Here is a 20,724-nt window from a genome sequence, read left to right on the forward strand (position 1 = left end):
TGTTTAAGGTCATGGTAGTACAGATTGTAAGTTTTTTGTTTTAGTTGTTTAATATGTGTGATTAATGTAAAGACACTTTAAGCTTTCTCATCCGCTTTCTCACCAGCTGAGACTTGAACGGCAAACATTATTTCACGAATGAATGATAGGCATCTGATGCAAATGACAGAGGATTTAAAACACATTCTCTTCAGTGACACAGGAGTTTAAAGCAAGAAATCATTCACCTGGTGATGAGCAGAGTTTATTTACAGCTTGACTTTGGTGTGGCCTGACCTGCATATGCATCTCGCATGCACCTTGGACTACTGGCACCCTGACAATTATAAAACAACAAAAGTGATCGTTGCTCTTCCAACGGGTTGTTCTACTAAAGCCTCCTCCTTAGAGCTGCAGCTAGTTATTAAAAAAGCTATTCCAAAAAGCATTCAGTCATTCTATTATGCGCTGTTCAGTGTGTTATTCAAAATTTTCGAATATTCGCACATCCGTGATGTACAGAGCTCTGATACATTCTCAGTTCCTCTTTGAAGGGCGCGCAAGCGTTAACGCAAGTTTGCTAAAACCACGCCAACCCCAAAATTATGGAATCAAAGCAAGGCTATTTTTTTCTTGCTATTCATGCATGTTCTGCGTAGTTCTGTCTAAACATTTTTGAAAACGTAACTTCGCTACTTTTTTAAGCTCGCTGTTAGCGCAAAATAAAGAGGAGAGATGAACAAGCGCAAACTATCAACTGATTTTAAAAATTCGAAAGGCACGCACTATTTATATACATGAACAAAGTCATAGTCACGAATCACATTAGCAATAAAAAAATCTATTAGTGGCAGGCGCTGCAGCAATCTGACTCAGTGGCATGCAACGTGATAGAGGGCCTTGAGCGCTTACTTGAGATTACTTGAGCACTTGCCGCTGGTATAATTTATTTCTGATAATGTGACTGGTGACGTGTGCGCCTTTCGAATAAAATCAGTTGATAGTTTCCGCTCGTCCGTCTCTCGTCTTTATTTCGTGCTAAAAGCTACCGTATGAATGAACCAAATCACCTAACAAGTCACTTTTTTTTAGCTCCTTGGTGAACATTTTTTACCCACTTCTAGCGACTTTTTTTGCTGCGATTTAGCGATGCGATACAACCACCCTAGTGGAGACCAGTGGATACAACATTTGGCCACTTGTACCTTAGCCTCCTAGATTTCCCTTGCCTGCCGGATTATCGGCGGTCATTTGGAAAGCGGCTGTCGTCGGAACAATGGTGGTGACGCTAAGTAGGGGTGTTTTCAAATAATTCTTGACCTTTTTGAAGTTTACACGCAACAAAATTAACGTAAAAATGTTTTGAAAAAGCGTGAACGTAATTTTAATTAACCCTACGTAAGTCACGCCGTCAATCAGCAGGCAAATTTTTCAATATAAGACATCCTCTAAAATTAGTAAGAAATGCCAAAATTGCCGATCTCAAAGGACAAGTACAAATACTTTGATTCCTAGGTAGGCAGCGCCGCTATAGATGACCGGTGTTTCGCACTCGTTCGTATAAAGCAGATAGCCAACACAAGTCGGAGCCAGAAGCCACAAGTTCGCAACGAACGTGCGTGTTGCGCGCGTGATTGTCGTTTCGCGTGCAGGTGCAAGTTGTCACGTTATTTACCTGTAGTTATAAGGTCTGATATGTCAGACACCAGTACTGTAGCCCGCAAAGAGTATCCCATCCGTCAGTGGGTAAGTTAACCACATTTTTCTCACAGAGTGGCGCCGACTTTCTTGGCGCCAATGCCGGCGTCCCAAGTAATTCCCGTCAACTCAACAACGCGCCCTTGTACTTTCCGTTTTGAGTATGACAGCACTTGGTTACTGTAGTGAACGCGCGTGCCGTTTTCGTAGTTCAAAGTTGCGTATTAGAATACACTGGGAGTGCTTTAATTTTCGCTAGTGCTCAGGAATAGCATTCTTAAAACGAATACTGTTTATTCGTCATCATTACGTCGGGTATGAACATAAGCGTTTGGTCCAGGTACTTAGCTTAGTAGCATTAACTGTGTGGCGTGACTAGATAAACTTTTAGAAATATGTGGTTTTCCGTGCTTCTATCCCGGCATGGTTATGAAGCACACCGTGGTGGAAGAGCTGCTGCGCCTTTTGACTACCCGGCTGCCTGTAGCGTGTGCCTAAACTGCTTTTATGCCTCGCTTGAATCTAAAGTAGACCGCTGTAGCTGGTGTTCGTGCCAGCGTCTTCGGACATACTAGCGTTTGTGTGCTTTAGTTTCTAATCTAATAAGTGCGGTTACTGTGGTTTTCAACTTTTCTTGGAATAGTTTTGTAATCGGTTGTGTTGTGGTCAGCGTTTCGCGAAACACGTGCCTGCAGCCTAGTGAAATGGTCTTTTTTTTTTTTTTTTTGTCACCCGCCAGAGTGCTTTGGAGTGACATGTAACAAGGAAATGGTTTTGTGTAGTACGCGAAATCACGGTAATGCATTTTCTTCCGCTGCTTGTGTGAAGTTAGCGTGCGCTTTTTCATGGCACTGGAGTTCGCCTGTTGCGTTGAAACATTCCGCTTGGCGGCACCTAAGGTCTGCGTATCCTCCTTGGGTGGATGTCGTGTATGGTTGCAATAATAACAGACAATGAACCTGCGACATCCGAAGGTCGCAGGTTCGTATCCTGCCGGTAACAACTGCCGGTTGATGTATCATCAACAATAACAACGAAAACAAACAAACTTGTGTGTGCCTATTTTCGTCAGTACGCGCCGTTTTTGCCTCAGTACGAAGAACCAATTGGCTCGAAATGTGTTATTCAACTTTCCTTTCTTCACCTCTTCCATTACACTTCTCCTAATAGCATCACTTGTACTTTCCTTGGCATAATCGTCTGTTTGTTCCCATTAATATTGCATCAAACAACAAAAACGAGTCCTTAAATTTACAGTTCTTTCTTATGCCTGGTTTGGTGTTTTTGTGACTTGACTAACTCTTTATATTAAAGTGGAGCTCTTCGGCGGCCATTCCCAGATTCAGCGCTGTCAATCGCTAACAGATATATGCGGGGAAAAAAAAAATCGGAAAAGAATATTCACCTTGCATAGAGAGGGATATAAACCGGGGCCCTGTGCATGGCAGTTTCGTATTCTACCACAACCGCACTGTTGCTCGAAACGCATTCGCAAAATGACCTTGTACAACAGGCATCATGTCTGGCAATAAATTGCATTAACCTTTGTAATATAGTGCGGCAGAAAAATAAGATAGCGAACAGTCATCATGAAATACTAGCTAAGCAGCGAGTGTGGATCAGTGCTTTCTACCCACTGCAAAGTGCCCTACTGTAATTTTTCTATTGCTATTAGCCATATGCAGCATCGATGAAGCGCACGTATCACAATACAGATGTGTAGCGTGTACCTCGCTGATCTGCAGAAAGACGAATGATAGCGCAGTGTGCGTTTCCGTACTTCCGGACAATTTCGATTTACGGCACGGTTGATATCTTGTGCAAAGCCAAAACTTCAAACACGGCAGGCTTTGCTCCAGCATGAAGCTGTGCTCTGATTTTGTATTAGGCAGTATCATAATGGTCAAATAATTTTTTTTCCTGCTTTTCATTCAACCAAGGATGTTTTCTCAGTCAGGGATAAGTTATTACATCTTTCTATTGCGAAACGCTTTGTCTTGAGTTTGGCCTGTTCATATAATCACCAGTTCCATTTGTTGGGTATTCCTTTCCTTTATCTGCAAACTGGTAGCTTATTCACATGTTAGCAAATCATTAAAATTTACAAGGTTTAGGGTTAAAGGGGTTGTGAAACGGTTGCTTTTCAACGACAATGCGACACCATCGGCAGCCACATGTGTTAACTATATCATCAGCCCGAGTGGACCTGCATAGACGGTTTGCCTATCGAGTAACGCGGGACTCTATATGGCTTCTCGAGTGCGCGAAAGAGGCGCTCATCGGCGTCTGTCATACACGTGATCCGCGTCCCACAAGAACGTTTCTTAATATGACGTCAGAGTTCAAGGTAGGGCCGATTGCGTGTGGCAAAGACGCTAATAGGTGTCCCGATTTCACGCACTCGCAAGTACCGAAGAGTTCCGCGTTCCTCGATAGGCAAAGCATTACTTATGATGACGTCACCTAGTTAGTGCGTGTGGACGCCGGTGGCTTCGAATTGTCGCTTTAGAGAGAGCGTTTCACGACCCCTTTAAGGAACAATGACTTTGTTTGGATTGACAAACTGCGCTTATGTTATATTTTTCACTATCGTAAGTTTATTATTAGCAGACACTATCAAAGTTGAAGTTTGATTTTTAAATTTTGCACCAAAATCTCTCTGCGTGCCCAAGGAAATTTCAAAATATATTTTCGTGTCATTGGTTCGATGAAATTTTCCGAAACTTGATATTTTAGGTCTGTGGCATCCTCAAATTACAATGTAATTCATTTTTATCGATTGAAGCTATATAGGACCCAGTAGACTCTTTCAAAATTTATTGCATCAAGGTGTTTAGTGCGAGAATTTAAAGGTGCCGACGCCACCCACATTATCTTCTCGCGCTTTTTCTCGCTTACCAAGCGTCATGTTTCGATAAGTGTGGTGCCTTTGGGATTGTGAAATTGTACATTACTTATAAGAAAGTCGTTTTGCTCTTAAGTGTCCTTTTAAGGAGAGTTCTGGATGCAGCGTGCCACTTTTCGGGGAACCAATCTCATTATGTGTGGACATTGCTGAAGTAGTGAATGAAAATATAGTAAAAATTTGCATATACATTTCCTTAATCATGAGGTGGCTTGATGTAGAAATTATGCTGGTGTAACATGTTCTACATCACTTTGCTGATGCATTCGGATGCTGTGGTCACCTGTAGAATGTGCATTCGCAACGAAAAAGGAACAGCACACTCGACTGGTGGCCGGAGCGCCGAAATTGAGACGAATGTGGCGCTGCTGCTCCCAAGCCTGCCGAGAGCAAGAGTGTCAAGCACGTTCCATTTTTCAAAGCATCAGTGGTCAGCGAAACATACTTCAACCAACAGCTCCTTCAAGGCAAATACGATAAACGTACACTTACTCACAACTCCAGCAAGAAAAAAATTTTTAAATTTACACGGGCATAACAAAGTGTTGAAAAGTAGTGCACAGGTGTTCATTTAGGAAGTGGGCTTTCATATGGGCCAGCAGTGAGATGGGCTGCTTTCTGCCAGCCACCCCTGCTTTGGAAAATGGAATGTGCTTGGTACTCATGCTATCGGCACGCTCGGGAACAATGGCACCTTTTGTCACAGTTTTGCCGCATTGGTCTCTAATCACTTCTGTTAATCTCTCGGTATGCCTAGGTGGAATAGCGGCTAAGGCTGCTCGGCTACTGACCGCGAAGAAGGTCGCGGGATCGGTCCTAGCCGCAGCAGTCGCATTACAATTGAGGTGAAAAAGATAGAGGCTCGTGTTTTGTGCGATGTCAGCACACGTAAAAGAACACTGGATGGTCAAAATTTCCGGAAACTTCCACTACAGCATCTATCATGTCGTGTTTTGGGATGTAGAACTGCAGTTATTTATGTGCCAATATTTGTCTATTCTGCTTATACCCTTTTTTTTGCCAAGACTTGTTGAAGAATGCCTTGTGTTATTGGTAATTTATGATGGAGGCGGAAATGTTGTAGCTCCATGTGCTCAGATTTGGGTGCACGTTAAAGAACCCCAGGTGGTCGAAATTTCCGGAGCTTTTCACTACAGCGTCTCATAATCATATGTTTGTTTTGGTGCGTTATACCCCATGTATCAATCAATCAATTTGTCTTATTGCTAACTTTTGTTTTGTAGGATGCTGTAAGTTTTACTTCTACTGTAGTTTGTAGGAAGACTAGTGAAGAACAAGTTGTCGCTAGTTTCAATTTAGCTGAGGATTTTATATGATGAAAGCAAAGTAGGGCAAAAAAATCTATTTGCCCGATGTAATAGCTTAGGGGCTAAGTTGTCAAGCTACTGATTGCAAGGGTGTGGGTTCGGTTATCGTTCACTGTTCCAAAATTTCGATTGGGCCGAAGTATTACTTTGACCTAGTAGTCAAAATCACTTCAGAGTTCTCAGCCATGGCATTCCTCATAATCATAAGCTCCGCCATTTATCTGGATTAAAAATCTAAGGGTATTGACAGTTGCTGCCAAGATCTACGACCTTTGCATTCAGTGTTCCCAAATGTTGCCGAGTGAACAAGTGAATACTCGTCGCAAAACAAGCCCAAAAGAAGCTGTAAGAAATTGCGTATTTCTTCTGTACAGCAATAATATGCCCAGGTATGAACGATAGCTTGCAGCTACCTGTTACATAGTCTTCTGGGCAGTCTCCATTCGATTGAAAGCACATTGCCAGCGTTACTTGTTGATACCACCAATGTATGTGTGACGTCAACATTGAACTACAGGTGTGTGCACGAGGGAGGGGTGTCAGAGGGGGGCGTAAGGTTTGCCCCATACATTGACTTTGTAGGACAAGGAAAGGGGGAGGGCTGTGCTGCAATGAACATCTGTATGCTCAACTACTCGGTCATCGACAAGCACGTCATCAGTGAAGAACCAACACATATTGGTGAACAGGATTATCACTAGAACATCTGTATTTGCTGGGACAATACAAATATGCTTGGAAAAACACAAGTGACTCGGCAAAAAAAGAAGCTCAACTCTGCTCAATATAAGTGGAACTAGCGACTCTACATTACATGTGTGTTGCACTGCCAGAAAGGCTACAGCAGTAAAAGCCTACCTACATGGTAGCTGACAACTTCCAGTGTGTAATAAAGATTTGCATTGAGTCCTGGTTGAAGGTTTTCCGAGTCTCATGAGGTTTGTGAAATATGTTTGAAGATTACTGCTCAGTATGTCGGCACTATAGTTAGTGGAAGTTCGTTACGCTAGTAGCAAGGCTTTTTAAAAAGAGGGACACTTGAGCATTATCTTCAATAGTACAACTTGACAGAATGATTAGGCCTTGTTTCACATTGTGTGCACATACATATGCGAGCCTTGGCTTCTCATTTAAAAACAACTATACAGCTCCGGCGGTGAAGTATGATTGGACAACATTTGGAAAGGGGGGCCCTTGCTTGGTTGTGCATGGAAATTCAAGATAGCTGTGGAAGAGCTTCTCAGAATGCACACTTGTGCTTCTGATGATGTGTTTTATTGAATGTGCGTCTATTTATTGTTTTGACTGAAGGTGTCCTAGGAATCCTCGTGTGAAATTTCATGAATGCAACCCCGAGGCACTCCCCTGTAAAGGTAGTATAAATCTGCCTATATCTATACTCTCGATTCTTGGGTTCTAGGGAGTGCTACTGTACTGTTGCCAAAAACTGGTGGAAAAAAAAATGATTGTAAAGGGGGGGGGGGGCTTCTTTGGTCATAGACGCATATTTAATATCTCTCAAAATGAGGAATAGGGTGCTTGCTCAGAATTGTATCTTAATGTCTGTGTGCGTAACAATGAGCACTGCAAGGGGAGTCGCAGTGCCCATTACATTTTAATTAATCATATTGCAAATCTGTGAAGTGGCTGCTAGGCTTTCATTTAGGAATATGTGCAGCTGTACACTTTGTCTGTGGCTAACGATTGGGATAAATTATGCTTGGCCACTTTGTAATGGAGGTGCATTTAAACCAACCATTCATTATGCAATTGAAATGGTGTGACGCTTGATGAAATTCTTGTCACCCACAATATTACATGTGGTAATTAAGCTACATGTACCGCTCCCCTCCTGTGTAGGATTTGTTTTTCCAGTAGTTCCAAACACTGCCCTGGCTCCATCGTGAAACGTCCATCTACCACGCTGAAGGCCTGGTTTCAGTTCTCGCCTTGACCCAAGATTCTCATTGCTTATTTGTTTTGAATGTACGATTTTTTTTTACTCATCAAAAACTCAATTTTCCACTCGCAACCATATGTCGATACCATGATTTCTGCTGCACAGGCTCCTTGACCCTCTCATTTGTATAGAAGTCTAGTGACTCTCGGTTGCAGGGTTCTCACATCGTTGAAAAGGCAGTAAAATTTGCAATCCTGCACTTGAATATTTGTCAATGTCGCAGCTCTACATTTCTGCTCCGTGTCGTCTTGAGTAAATGCATTGTTGTAATTTTTCTCCACAGAGGGCACTCCTGAAACATCTGAGAGCACCATCTACGTCCTCGCAAGCGCCGTTGTCGGCTGATACAAGAACAGGTTTGAGAAATGCTGCATGGGAGTATGTATTCTCTTAATAATGTGATAGAAAAGTGGAAGCACACTGGCATTCTGGTTATAGCTTTATCTCTACTCACTTAAATGCAAACCTCTTCCTTTTTTTTTGCTTCATTATGCTGGCATTATAGTGGGTGTTAAAAACGGATTGGCTGCTTTTCTTTTACAAAAAGCCCCACTTTCTTGGTGTTGCATCGTGTCCGTTGCCTTCACCTCATTCCTTGTTTCTTGTGTTAATTGTTCGTAGTCGCCACGCACCAACTAGCCCAACTTGCTTCTATAATGCTGCTACTTCGAACCAAGCCCTGCTCTCGAGTGAAGTTCATTTTAAAAAGCAAGAATAAACGAAGGACGAAAGAAGGAAAACCAGGTCATGATCGCTCGCAAGTGGGGTTGCGAGATGAACACACTCTTCGGTAATAAAATAACTGATGAAACAAGTTTTGAGTGACATGACCTTGTTAAATGGCCCCACATTACAGCTCCGCACGTGCTCGGCACTTTATTTTTTTTGTGCATTGCTCCATAATTGAATGGACGGATCGCTGATGCAGCTGTCCCCTTTCCTTCGTGTGGGAGCCCCGCTGCAGTGGTCTAGTGGCTAAGGTACTTGGCTGCTGAAGCTGCATTTGCGATTGAGACGAAAATGCTGTAGGCCTGTGTGCTCAGATTTGGGTGCACAATAAAGAACCCCGGGTAGTCGAAATTTCCGGAGCCCTTTATTACGGCATCTCTCATAATCATATAATGGTTTTGGGACATTCAAACCCCACATATCAATCTATCGATTGATGTGGGAGGCCTCAAGGATATTTCACATTTGCTGCGCTCTATGGTTGGATATTTTGTGTGATGACTGGCTTGCACAGTAATCAGACTTGAAAGTTTCCTAAACTTTTTATTCTTTTTTTTTGTGAAGACCGTGCTAATCTTGTGGCTCTGTGTTTTAATGATTACAGCCTGTTCTTTTTTTTTTCTTGCTTTTCACTATGAATTTGAAATGAAAATCGGTGCCTGTTAATCATTTCTTGCATTTGTTGTCCTACTTGTGAGTGCTACATGAAGTTTTATCGTTAACTAATAAAAATGGGCGCTTAATCGTATGTCATAGTGCAGTGGCCAACAATTTTAGAAGGGTAAAAGGGCCCTGCCACACTTTTCAGCATGGTCAGAAAACGCTGACTATCAGTAGTCGAGGGCCCCGAGAGCACAGGAGCCACACATTTATAGCACGTCGCGTGGCCTGGAATTCAGTTCTCCAAGTGAGCGAAAAAATTGTTTCCTTGTCTTTCTACAAATTATGCCATATACCCAAATGACCGTGCCATGCACACTCAAACCTCATAACAAAGTTGCATTGTACACAAAAATAAGTTTGTTACATCTGAAAATTTGTTATAAAGGTATATTTGTAACACTGTGTCTATTGTCAAACTATATTTATTTACTTTGCTATAACCAATATGCCGTTATATCTGGGTTCATTATATTGAGGTTTGAGTGTACCCGAATTCACAGGTATGCGGCTTCTGCAAGGGGACACCACTTGTCTGCTTGTGCGCTCATGATGACGGTAGAAGTTCGGCATGTGTTTGAAAAAAAAAAAGTGCGCTAGGTGATGGAGCGCGTGGCTCAACTTTCACTGGTGCGAGAGAAAACAAAGCGATTATTGCATGCGACAAATCTCTCGCTTCGCTCATACTTGACGAACTGTAAAAGGTTTTGCAGCCGTTGATTCGTGAGGCAGTAAATTTCTTTAATGAAATCCATCAGTGGTTACTTGCAAAGGTGTTACAAGGCCTTGTTAACCGATATCTCTCGTGCTAGAACCACAGAAAAATATCGTGTAGCATAGTGAGGTCATGCGAGTACTATCATTGGTGTCTCAAATATCTGCAAGAAAACTGCAAGGGTTGCGAGAGAATATTGCGGTTGTTGTGCACTTTTCTGAGGTTGTTTGAGGGGGCTTTGTGCTGTGCTTGCCTGAGTAGGCCCGGCCAATTTATGCAGTGGAGGATTGGCGGCCAGTGAACCGGCGTGCTCACTTCCTGGCCCGTCTGGTGCAGCGTCTGTGTTGCCAGTACCGGTGGCAGACTGCTGCCGAGGCCCTCGAAGTACTCCTGGATGGCCACTACCCTGCCGACCAGTTCTCGTACAAGGTACCTATTATGGGGCCAACTGTCCAGGCATATTTTTGTGCTAGTTGGTTCATAGTTGCATTGAAAGCGCCAGTGTAATAGAAGAACCAGATGAAAACTAACGACGCATCCACAGGGTGTACTTGGAGCTGTTAGTGCACGTTTTGTGTAAGTCGTTCGTTCTTACTGACATAATTTTGAGGCACCCCAAAAGGGGCATTCTTCGTTTCCATGATATGCACTGTTGGTGCTTTTCGCGCACAATAACCAGACAACATGTACAATATTTTATTTTCATTTTGAAGTTTTTATCCCTCAGCATCGGCGAGCCAGCCCCACCGCAATGGATATTGTCGTGACTTGTCAACGCAGTTCACTGGGTTCGCAAGGGTGCGTCCTGCTTGCAGGCTAAATTGCGAAAATCGCGGCCCGAGTCGCTGCCAGTCGCACGTAGAGCATGTGCGACTGGCAGCAAAATACAGAGCTGGGACTGGTATTTTGTGACTCGGCGCCAGTGTTGTTATTTGGAGCAACAAGCTGAAAATATTTGCAGTTTGTGTACTAGTATCTTCTATTAGGACAATACTGAAAAGTGAATGATGAGGCAGGCGCTCTCAGGATAGTGCAGAGCCTGTGCTGTCGTGCACTTTTCCTGTATTGGTCAAAAGTAGCGCTGGAATATTTTAATGTATCGGCAGCTAGCCTCGCAACATGTTTTGTTGACTGTCATTCATCTTCATCTCGTTTTCACTGGCGCAGCTTGACTGCCAGTGAGTGTCAACTGATTTCCACCTCGGCTCCTCCACGTATTTTGGTGCAGCTTGTGAACTGGGATTTCACAAGCTGTGCTAAAATGTTTAAGAGGCTCAAGCAGTACTACCGGCGAGTTTGTTCGTACTGGTTTCTTTAGTTGACTCCACAAATCTTATTGGACAATGTTAAAAAACCCACAGTGTGCACAGGTCCTTGAAATCCTTGAAAACCCTTCAAATATGTTTTGTTTTCAAGGCCTTGAAGGTCGTGGAATGTCATTTGTCTTTGAAGACGCTTGAACACATTGTTGGAGGTTTTCACAGGGTCGGATTGTACGACTCTCAATTGACGGCCGTTGAGCATGGCTACGGGCATGCCTCATTACTTATCACGCTCTGCTATGCCGCGATTGTGAAATCGGACACAATCAAACCACTTGTACGTTACGGAAAGCAATGTAAATTTAAGGGCTTGTTTTTTTTGTTAAACACAATATTAGACATAACGGACAATGATGCCAAGAAAAATATAGCAGATGTCATTAAAAGTAATTGTAATGTTAATGTGAAGGAAGTAACGTAGACGAAAAGATAACTTGCCACCAGCAAGATTCGGACCTGCGGCCTTCGAATAACTCATCCGATGCTCTACCAATGAGCTACCGTAGGCCCACTTTATAGGGTACAACGTGTACAAATGCAGAAGTGTTGGTGCGTGCCACCTGTTGCCATTGCGGCGAGTGTGGACCTCTTCTTTTTTTTTTCCTGTTGGTGCTACGTACGTGATACTACGAGCTGGTACCCAACCAATAATCCCCCTCGTAATGCCCGAATTCTCTCCGTACAAGACCCCTGCTTGGAATAAAGGAAAGCGGTGTAAATTTAGGGGCTCGTTTTTTCGCTGGACACAGTATTAATGGGAGCTAACAGACGATGCCAAAAGGTGTTAGCTACCATCATGCCTGCGAGCACTTTGTTTTTGCACACCTTTTCAACAGAAAGAGGTGCCAGAGAGAACATTGTAACCACTCGGCTGTCCACGTGCGCTAGGGGTGCATGACATAGCCTTGCATGGTATAGCATACCAAATGTGCAGGAAAGCTGAGTGAGGGTGAGGAGAAAGGAAAAAACCCTGGTATGGAGAGAAAAATTATTGCAAGACAGAAATGTATAGACAGATGTAGGAAGATACCAAGAGGGAGCGAGAGAGAAGAAAAGAAAGAATTGGAAAGGTAACCCTCAAAAGTGGGGAGCTCTATATAGTGCTAAGGTCAAGAAATGGAAATAAACTGACAAAAAAAGTAAAGAAGAGAGACAAGAAAATGAGATGAAAGTTAAAAAAAAATAGCAGGGAACAAAGAAGGCTACACACCTCAACCGTTCTTTGGGGCTCGGCGCCACTAGTGCGAAACGTCCTAGACTTTGTTTTTCTTTTTTTTCCCCCCTGTTGTAGATACAGGTCTCGCATATTTTTGTCCTGATAATATTACCTTGTATGTAAACATCTATTGTGCTCACATTTACGACGACGAGGGCCAAAAAATGTTTTACGATCGGCGCCTGACAGCTTTTTGTTTTTGAATGCCTGAAAATTTGGCCTCTAGTCATGATTGGCGCGACGCAACTTCTTTCCTCTCTGCTATCATTCTGTGCATAGCTTCTTGCGCGCTCGTCAGGACGGGCGAAGACTGGAAAACAATGGTAGTGCGCGACAAATCTCTGCGACTTCGCTTCCACTAGACCAATTTAAAAATTTTGTGGCGGTCGATTCGTGAGGCAATGAACTCCTTTAGTGTTGTTCTTTAGAAATGGTTACTTCCTTAGTCCTATTTGCTTGATTGCAGTGTCATTTTGTAAATCGTTCATTGTGAACTTGCCTTCCTTTCAGGTGGGCATGCTCCTTCATGAAAACCTTGCTTCGCCTGAACAGATGAACTTTTTCATCAGGTGGGTTCTCTCGGCCGTATGACACAGACGTGGCTGACTGTTGATCATGTGTGTGCATTTTGCAAGTTCCGTACTGTAATCTCCAATATATAGTCGTTGCAGGAGTGAAAGGAGTGTGTGTGGGTATAGAGATTGCTAAAACTAACTAGAGCTGCTCCGGAGCTGCGATCGTTTAGCGACCGTGGGAATGATGGGTAGTACGCAAATTCGCCTTGTCCTCATGCTTGCGGGGTTTGAATGCACTTGTGGCTTTGTTTATTGTTGTGTTTTGGTTTTTGTTTCAAATGAAAGAACGCATCCTTGTTAACTTTGTGACCCAATTTCGATTGCGGAGCCTAAAATGCGAGTATGAAGTGCAACTGCTCAACATTTGCCGATTGTCGTTTCGTGACAAAGCGGCTCTAAGCCAGACGGAGGCAGGCGTGGCCGAAAGTACGAAGATTATACAAATTTGTGTGCTACCTCCCACACTGGTGAAGTGCCGTGCGTTGCAGCTCCCATAGACACTTTTGTAATTATAGGAAAGTCTGTGTGAGGGTTATTTTTCAGTTTTGCTTGGTGAGGAAGGGAGGTGTCGCTATTGGTGTTTTAAATCTGATAATTCCACTTTTCAGCTAATTGAAACAAATCCTAAATTTCGGTTGGTCTGCTATATTTTCAGCATATTTTAAGAAGGGAAACGCCCCGCCTTTGTGACCTAAATATGGCAGCCGACTGCCTACTCGGCTAAAGAAATTGTCTCACCTAAGTGTTTGGGGAAGACCTCGTGGCAAGGTCACCAACCGTACAACTTTAGTTGCATAAGGAGGGTTATTAGCGTTGAAGAATTTTTTTTATTCCCTATAATTTGAGACTGAACTTGCTGTGCTTATTTGTATTTGTGTGCAGATTTCTAGCAGGCATTGTTTTCTAGCATAGGTAGCAGTTCTTGAAAAACAATCAAACCTTGGTATTACTGTCGCACATGCCATGAAAATGCTTCGTTATATCCAGATACTCATTAGAAACATATATTTGTAATACTGTGTCTATGATGGCTATTTCTCATTTACTTCGGTATGACAGATAATTCGTTATATGTGGGTTCGTTACATCAAGGTTTGAATGTCATATTATACAGTCGAGCCCGCTTATAACGAACCTGAGCGTGACGCGGCATTTGTTCGCTGTATCCCAAAGTTCGTAGTAAATGCAACACAGCTTTAAAAAAAAGTTGCGAGTGAAAACACAAACTGTTTTTGCCCCAAAAAGTCCGTGATGCACGTGTTTCGAAGAGCAAAGGCGATAAGGGCAGTCTGGAGTTCATTTAAAACGGCAGGGTGGTCGTTCGCCGAGGCTCGTCACGTAAGCTGCATGACGCACTGGCTCCGAAGTTTCGTCGTTCTCGCAACCCGATTCCCCCAAATCGCTCTTGCCACGTACTTCATTCACAATGTCCCAATTCGTGCACAGTTCCGCAGTGTCAGCATCATCATCGGCCGTAATTAAACCATCGCAACAGATGGTTTAATTCTCCCTGGTCGGAGTCGACGCGCTGCCTCACATCACCGCCGCAGTGGTCCAGTTCGGAAGCTTCAGGCTCGGCATCGGGCCGAACGTCGACGAAGTAGGCCTCGCGAAAACGGTTTGGCGAGGCCGACACAGCCGCTCACGAAATATTCACCATCTCCACAGCTGAATACCGGCACGCCCGAAGCGGCAAGTTGGCTGCTAGGTGGTCAACAGCTATGAGCAAGTGCTCTGCAACGTGGCACCTAACGCGCAGATTACGCTAAAGCCAAAAGGTCGCACTTTCGACATTTTGTTGAGCAGCAGGAAAAAGCGTGCTAGTCCCCCAGCGGCCATCATGACCACACACGCACACTAAGAGCGAGCAAGACGTGCACACGTGACACACATGCCAGAACGTGCGGAACAGCTCTGGTTCCGTTTCTACTCGGAAAACGAAACATGTAACTCGAGCCTGGTGTCGCGGAGCGGTGAAGATGGGCGAAGGGCTTGTGATCCAGAGAGGAGAGCAGATTTGCGAGAGAAGGGCAAGGAGTTGCAATAGAGTGAAGAGAGGGGAGGACACGGTGGGAGGGTGACCTTGAAAACCAAAACGCGCGGGAAGGAGGTAGGTCGGGTAGCTTGCTTGAAAGGTTTGCGAAACTGGCACGTAGAAAAACTTGGAATGCCCCTGCGCGCGCAGAAGTCAAAGCATGGCCGCCTGGATCGGTGCGCGCGGCGGTGTTCAAAGAATCGGCAGACATGGTAAAAAAATCGTTTTGTTGCGCCAGCGGGTTTGCATGGCCTCACAAATTTCGATATTTCGCGACTCGTTCCCCGAAAATTAACAACCGTTTTCGCACTTCCGTACGCGCGCGGAAGGCAGGCTGAGCCAAGTGTGCGAAGTGAGCGAGAACAAGTCCTCAACACAAAACGAATCGCAAATTATCAGATACGGTGGGGTAGCATACGCGCGCGCACATGATGTGGTCACTCCAGGCCGACGACACCAACGACAGTACCAGCGATCAAAAACAGGGTAGATGGCCGACCGGTTTTCGAAAGATCAGTGGCAGTGTGAAAACACGGGCCTCGTCTGGCGATGCCGGGTGCTCAGAGTAGCGGGAGGACAAAGGACGGAGGGGTGTGTAACAAAAAGCAGTCGGGGCATGGAGGAAGGAAACAGCTTTCCTTCCTTTATGGGTCGGGGAGAGCAGCAACTAGAGGGGCGCGGAGGCAGGGTCGGCGTTTTGGCACCTGTATGGGCACCTCCCCGATGCCTGATCGGTGGTCGAAAGTACCGTATAATGCGGAATATAGGTGGAGGTGGAATATAGGTCGACCCCCTTACCTTGTCCAGCAAAAAAAGAAAAATGTGGAATAGCTCACAGATTCAGTCCTCCGAGCTGTCTGAGCTCTCCTCAGACGACGACTGCTTATTGCTAGCCGCCTCCCATAGCATGTCGTCCGTCCTCAGTGCTGTCGAGAGCGTTGCTGATGCAGCACTCCTTAAATGCGCGCACAACCATCTCTTCAGGCAGAGAGCTCCATGTCTCGGAGACCCAACCAGAAACTGTTGGAGAGGTGGGCTGCGCAGCCGGCCTGTCGGGGTCCGCGGGTTGTCGCCAGCCATCCATTCGGTGTACAGCACACGCACACGGTCCTTGAAAGGTTTATTAAAGGGCCACTCACCAGGTTTGACAATTTTGAGCTGACAAGCGCAATGCGTAGACGAGGCGTTCATGATCACGTCTGCCAAAATTTGCAACGCTATGCGCCCGGAAATGGGTCAAGTTTCAAGATGAAAGCTGCTCCCCCTTCCCTCTGCCGGCGCACGCGTAGAGAATGTGGCATGACGTGGGCGTAGGAATGGCCCTACGTACACGGCAATGCGGGGACGTTGGTCCTCCACGTTGACGACTCTGCTCTGACGTTGTCAACAGTATACCACGTGACATGGCAAAAATTATTTAACACAACATGCGTAGTTTATGTATTTGTTGCTTTAAGAGATAAATAAAACTAGAAATAAATAAGACACAATAAAAAATTTTGCTCATTTTTCTTACATTCTTTCGCGTGAAATGCTACAAGATGCGGGGCTAATGTGCCAGCGTTTCGCATGCGTTCGGGTTCGTGCACTCATTGGGCTTATCTACTCTACCGCGTCTAAGCCAGCGTTTCCAAACCATCCCGCAGAAACAGGCAGAAGATCACAAAATAACGCTGGTCAACAAAGCAACGCCGCTCGCGTGCACGGGGCTGGGCTTGTTCGGGCACGTCATGCGCACGTCACCTCTTGGTCGGATGCCAGAGAGGGTGGTGAAGAGATTTGCCTTGCGAAGGCTACGCGGAGCAGCGGCAAGAGTTTGGAGCTGTCCTTCTCTCACCCTTGTTTCACGCCGCTTCAAAAAACCTGTTTTCTCCGCTCGTAATGAACCGATTCAAAAAATTTTTGTGGCAACACATTCCTCATCGGACACCCAACAACTTCCACTGTTCAACTAAAATTCGGTATGGGGCCTGGTGAGTGGCCCTTTAAGGACGACGTCCAGCGGTTGGAGTGTTGACGTTATAGCTCCTGGAATGTCGACAAGATTCCTATTTCCGTCGCGAAGGCTCTCCTTCACCGATGCGGTCAGGTGCCCGCGAAACGCATCCAACATGAGCATGTTCTGGCGCTGCAAGAGTGCTCCGGGCCACCGGTTCCACACTGTCCGGATCCACTCGCGCATTAGGGCCTCCTCCATATAGCCCTTCTCATTGACGCGGACGACGACATCCGTGGGAAGGCCTCCTTTGACAACGTCTTCCGCTTGAAGATGATGAAGGGGGGCAACTTTCTGCTGTCGGCCTTGCAGGAAAGCATAACGGTGAAGCGCGAATGCTCGCTTCCGGTCGACAAAAGCTTCACCTCTTTTGCCCGCGTTCACAAACAGTCGTGGACGACGGCATGTCAAACCACACCGTTCGGCGTTTCGTCGGCGTTGCCGATCTGGCCTAGCATGTAGCCATGCTGCCGCCGGAGGCTGTTCACGTAGAGTTGAAACTCTATCAATTTGTCCTCGTATGTCTTTGGCAGCTTCTGGTATATCGAAGTGCGCTGTCGAAGGGCAAATTTCTTGTGTCGCATGAAGCGACAGACCCAATAAATGGATTCCTGAAGTCTTTCTTTAATAGACCGGCTTCACCGGCGAGCTCGACGGCTTTTGATTGAATGAGCTCTGCATTCACCGGCAGGGATCTGGCACGGTACTTGCGGACGAAATCCGCTGCTTTGTCTTCGAGTTTCGGGTGCACAGCTCGGCGACCGGGAAACGACGTCTTCCTCGCGTTACACACCGACAGTTTGGATTTTCGGTTGCGCCAGTACCCGGCGCTTTTCTCGGACACTTCAAACTGCCGCTGTGCCGTCATGTTGCCATTTGCCTTCACGAATTCAATAACTTTTCTTTTAAACGCGGCGGTGAACTGGCGCCGCGTCTCCGTATTCATGGCTAGTCGCAGAGTAACGTCGACACTCGGTACGAACACTAAATGAACAATAAAAGAGAAATGGCGTCTGCAGAGAACGCTTCCGCCCAAAGAGGCGATGTCGATGCCGATGCCCAAAAAGCATGTGACGCTTCTTGTTGCCAGAGGATCACTTGGTTTAGGCCAAAAGCCGGTATATAGGTCGAGGGGTGACTCTTCATTGCCATTTTTTGGAAAAAATCTCGACCTATATTTCGCACTATATGGTAGTTTCCCGGGAAGTCGGCAGACCTCTGACTCAGTTCGCTATAACCAATCAGCGGCGCTCGAAGACGTCCGTTGTTAGTGCGATTTTGTGCAATCGAACCAATGTATATTTTCACGGTCTGAAAAACGCTCTGAAAAACGGAAGAAGCGTCAAAGCAGTGAAGAGGAAACTTCGGATAGGCAAAAGTCGGATGTATGCACTAAGGGACAAAGAAGGCAAAATAACTACTAAAATGGATAGGATAGTTAAAATAGCGGAGGAGTTTTACAGAGATCTGTACAGTAGCCGAGAGAACCACGACCTTAAGGGGGGACATAAGTCTTTAAAATTTTTTTTCTGTTTTTGGCTCAATCTTGACCAAACCTCACCATCTTGGACAGTTTTTCATGCTGATTTCAAATATGTAATTGTTTCTGAAATAGCTTCTGTGGATAAAAAGATATTAACATCTGTAATTTAATTAATTATGCACTTCATTGGGGGCTTTTTGGCAACTTAATCAAGCCAGATCCAAAAAATAAATGCATAGCCCCAATGCTGAGGGCTTTCTGTATGGGGTGATGCTATTTTTATTAATTTTTAGGCATTATATAGATAAAAAAACAGACCAGCACTTACAATGGATATTTTGTTCAATTTTCGCTCATTACTATCCATAATTGTAATTAACAGTATGCTTCTAGAGTAATCAAAATAGCATCACCCCATAGGTAATGTTATTACAAATAAAATGATACCAAGTTTGTCATTCTCAATCAACAGTAACATATAAGAAAAACCCCTAAGGTTTAGTGTGGTGCACAAAAACATCGAACTGAGAAAAACGCATTTAAAGTTTCTAATAACTGTAACTTTTGCTAAAGTGAAGCTAGAGCAATAAAAATGGCACCGTTGTATAGCTCTACATTATGTGAGTATGGCTGTACCAAATGTGTCGATGCACCTTCCCAAAATATTTGCCACAGCTCATTTAAAAACTGTGTACTGGCCGTTGAATCAGTATGAGGAACCCAGTCTACAACTTTGTGGCTGTTCTAGTACACTGAAAACCAAAGGAAGACACATGTTATATATAAAAACATCACCCTTTTATACATAAAACACTATTTCAAGTAAAACACACATTTTTGTCCCAGACATCCTTACAATTCTACAGCATGCCAGGGCTGTATGCAGCTGGGCCGAATAGAGTGCACCGCTTCGGCAGGCATTCGCGCCCGCGAATCGTCGTCTGAATGTGCTGCCTCGGCAATAACAGGCACTTGCGCCAGCGAGTCGTCGTCTGAATGTGCTGCCTCCGCAATAACAGGCATTTCCGACAGCCCGTTGTCGTCAGAATGCGCTGCCTCGGCCATCTCCGGCGTTCTCGGCGGCGCGCAGACCGCTCCCTTCTGCCGCGCATTCCACGCTCGCTTTCGTTTCCTGCCGAAAGCTTGACGAGTGTTCTTCTTCAGGCGAGCTTCCCAAGCCATGCCGGCAAAATGCAGAAAGATGTATACGTCGGCGACGTCGGTACACGAGCGGGTAGCAGACGAGATAACACCTTGAGAGCAGGCGCCGACGAAGCAAAACCAAAAAAAAAAGCGAGCAACCGTGGCTGCGCCGCCGCGCCAGCCAATGGTAAGCGCGAGACGGGGGGGCTCGCCGGCGCGCGCGCGCTCTAGCCAATCAGCGGTCGGGCAGACGGCTTCGCAAAACGGGGGAGGGCAGTCGTTGTGTTGGAGCTACTTCATTTTAAGAGCTCGCAAAACGCGCACAAAGGAACCAGCTTCAAAACAAGCCCAAGATGGCGCCGATCTGCCGGCTGCTTCGCTGGCGGCGCGCGGGAAGTTCGAACAAATTTTTTGTTTTGCGGGTTGTTTTGCGACTCCCGTGATGGTTTGAAAATAGATTTTAACCTATTTTTTTTATCGAATTTAGCGTTAATAATTTGAGGAGAGGTGCTTATAGGTTCAAAGATTCGAAAAATGCGTTTTTCTCAAAATCGATTTTCTGGCCATTTTTTACTTTTCTAAGGCCCGCGTCCCCCCTTAATACTATAAGAACTAGCAGTAACCTAGATGACACCCCACCAGTAGTGATAGAAGAAGTCAGAAAAGCTTTGGAGAGCATGCAAAGAGGCAAAGCTGCTGGTGAGGATCAGTTAACATCAGATCTGCTCAAAGATGGAGGACAGATTGTGTTAGAAAAACTAGCCACCCTGTTTACGAGGTGTCTCCTGACGAGAAGGGTACCAGAGTCTTGGAAGAACGCTAACACCATCTTAATACATAAGAAAGAAGATGACAAGGACTTGAAGAATTACAGGCCGATCAGCTTGCTCTTTGTAGTATACAAGCTATTTGCAAAGGTAATTGCTAACAGAGTAAAGAAAACATTAGAATTCAATCAACCAAAGGAACAAGCAGGATTT

The 20,724-nt window shown here is 45.1% G+C and overlaps 1 protein-coding gene across 6 annotated transcripts in view; it reads left to right on the plus strand.

The window, feature by feature from the left end:
* The first annotated feature begins 1,563 nt into the window (after positions 1-1,563).
* LOC119163854 (uncharacterized) overlaps positions 1,564-20,724 on the plus strand; it is a 254,482-nt gene continuing 235,321 nt past the window's right edge. For 5 of the 6 annotated variants that reach the window (XM_075872189.1, XM_075872191.1, XM_075872190.1 and 2 more), the window contains exons 1-4: positions 1,564-1,725; positions 8,154-8,226; positions 10,255-10,403; positions 13,023-13,081. In XM_075872189.1, coding sequence (XP_075728304.1) covers positions 1,675-1,725; positions 8,154-8,226; positions 10,255-10,403; positions 13,023-13,081 — 332 coding nt within the window. In that variant the 5' untranslated portion in view covers positions 1,564-1,674. The remainder of the gene's footprint in view (positions 1,726-8,153; positions 8,227-10,254; positions 10,404-13,022; positions 13,082-20,724) is intronic. The other variant, XM_075872192.1, reaches the window with a different exon arrangement.

The sequence above is a fragment of the Rhipicephalus microplus genome, chromosome 8, assembly GCF_043290135.1.
Source record: "Rhipicephalus microplus isolate Deutch F79 chromosome 8, USDA_Rmic, whole genome shotgun sequence".
Classification (NCBI taxonomy): Eukaryota; Metazoa; Arthropoda; class Arachnida; order Ixodida; family Ixodidae; genus Rhipicephalus; species Rhipicephalus microplus.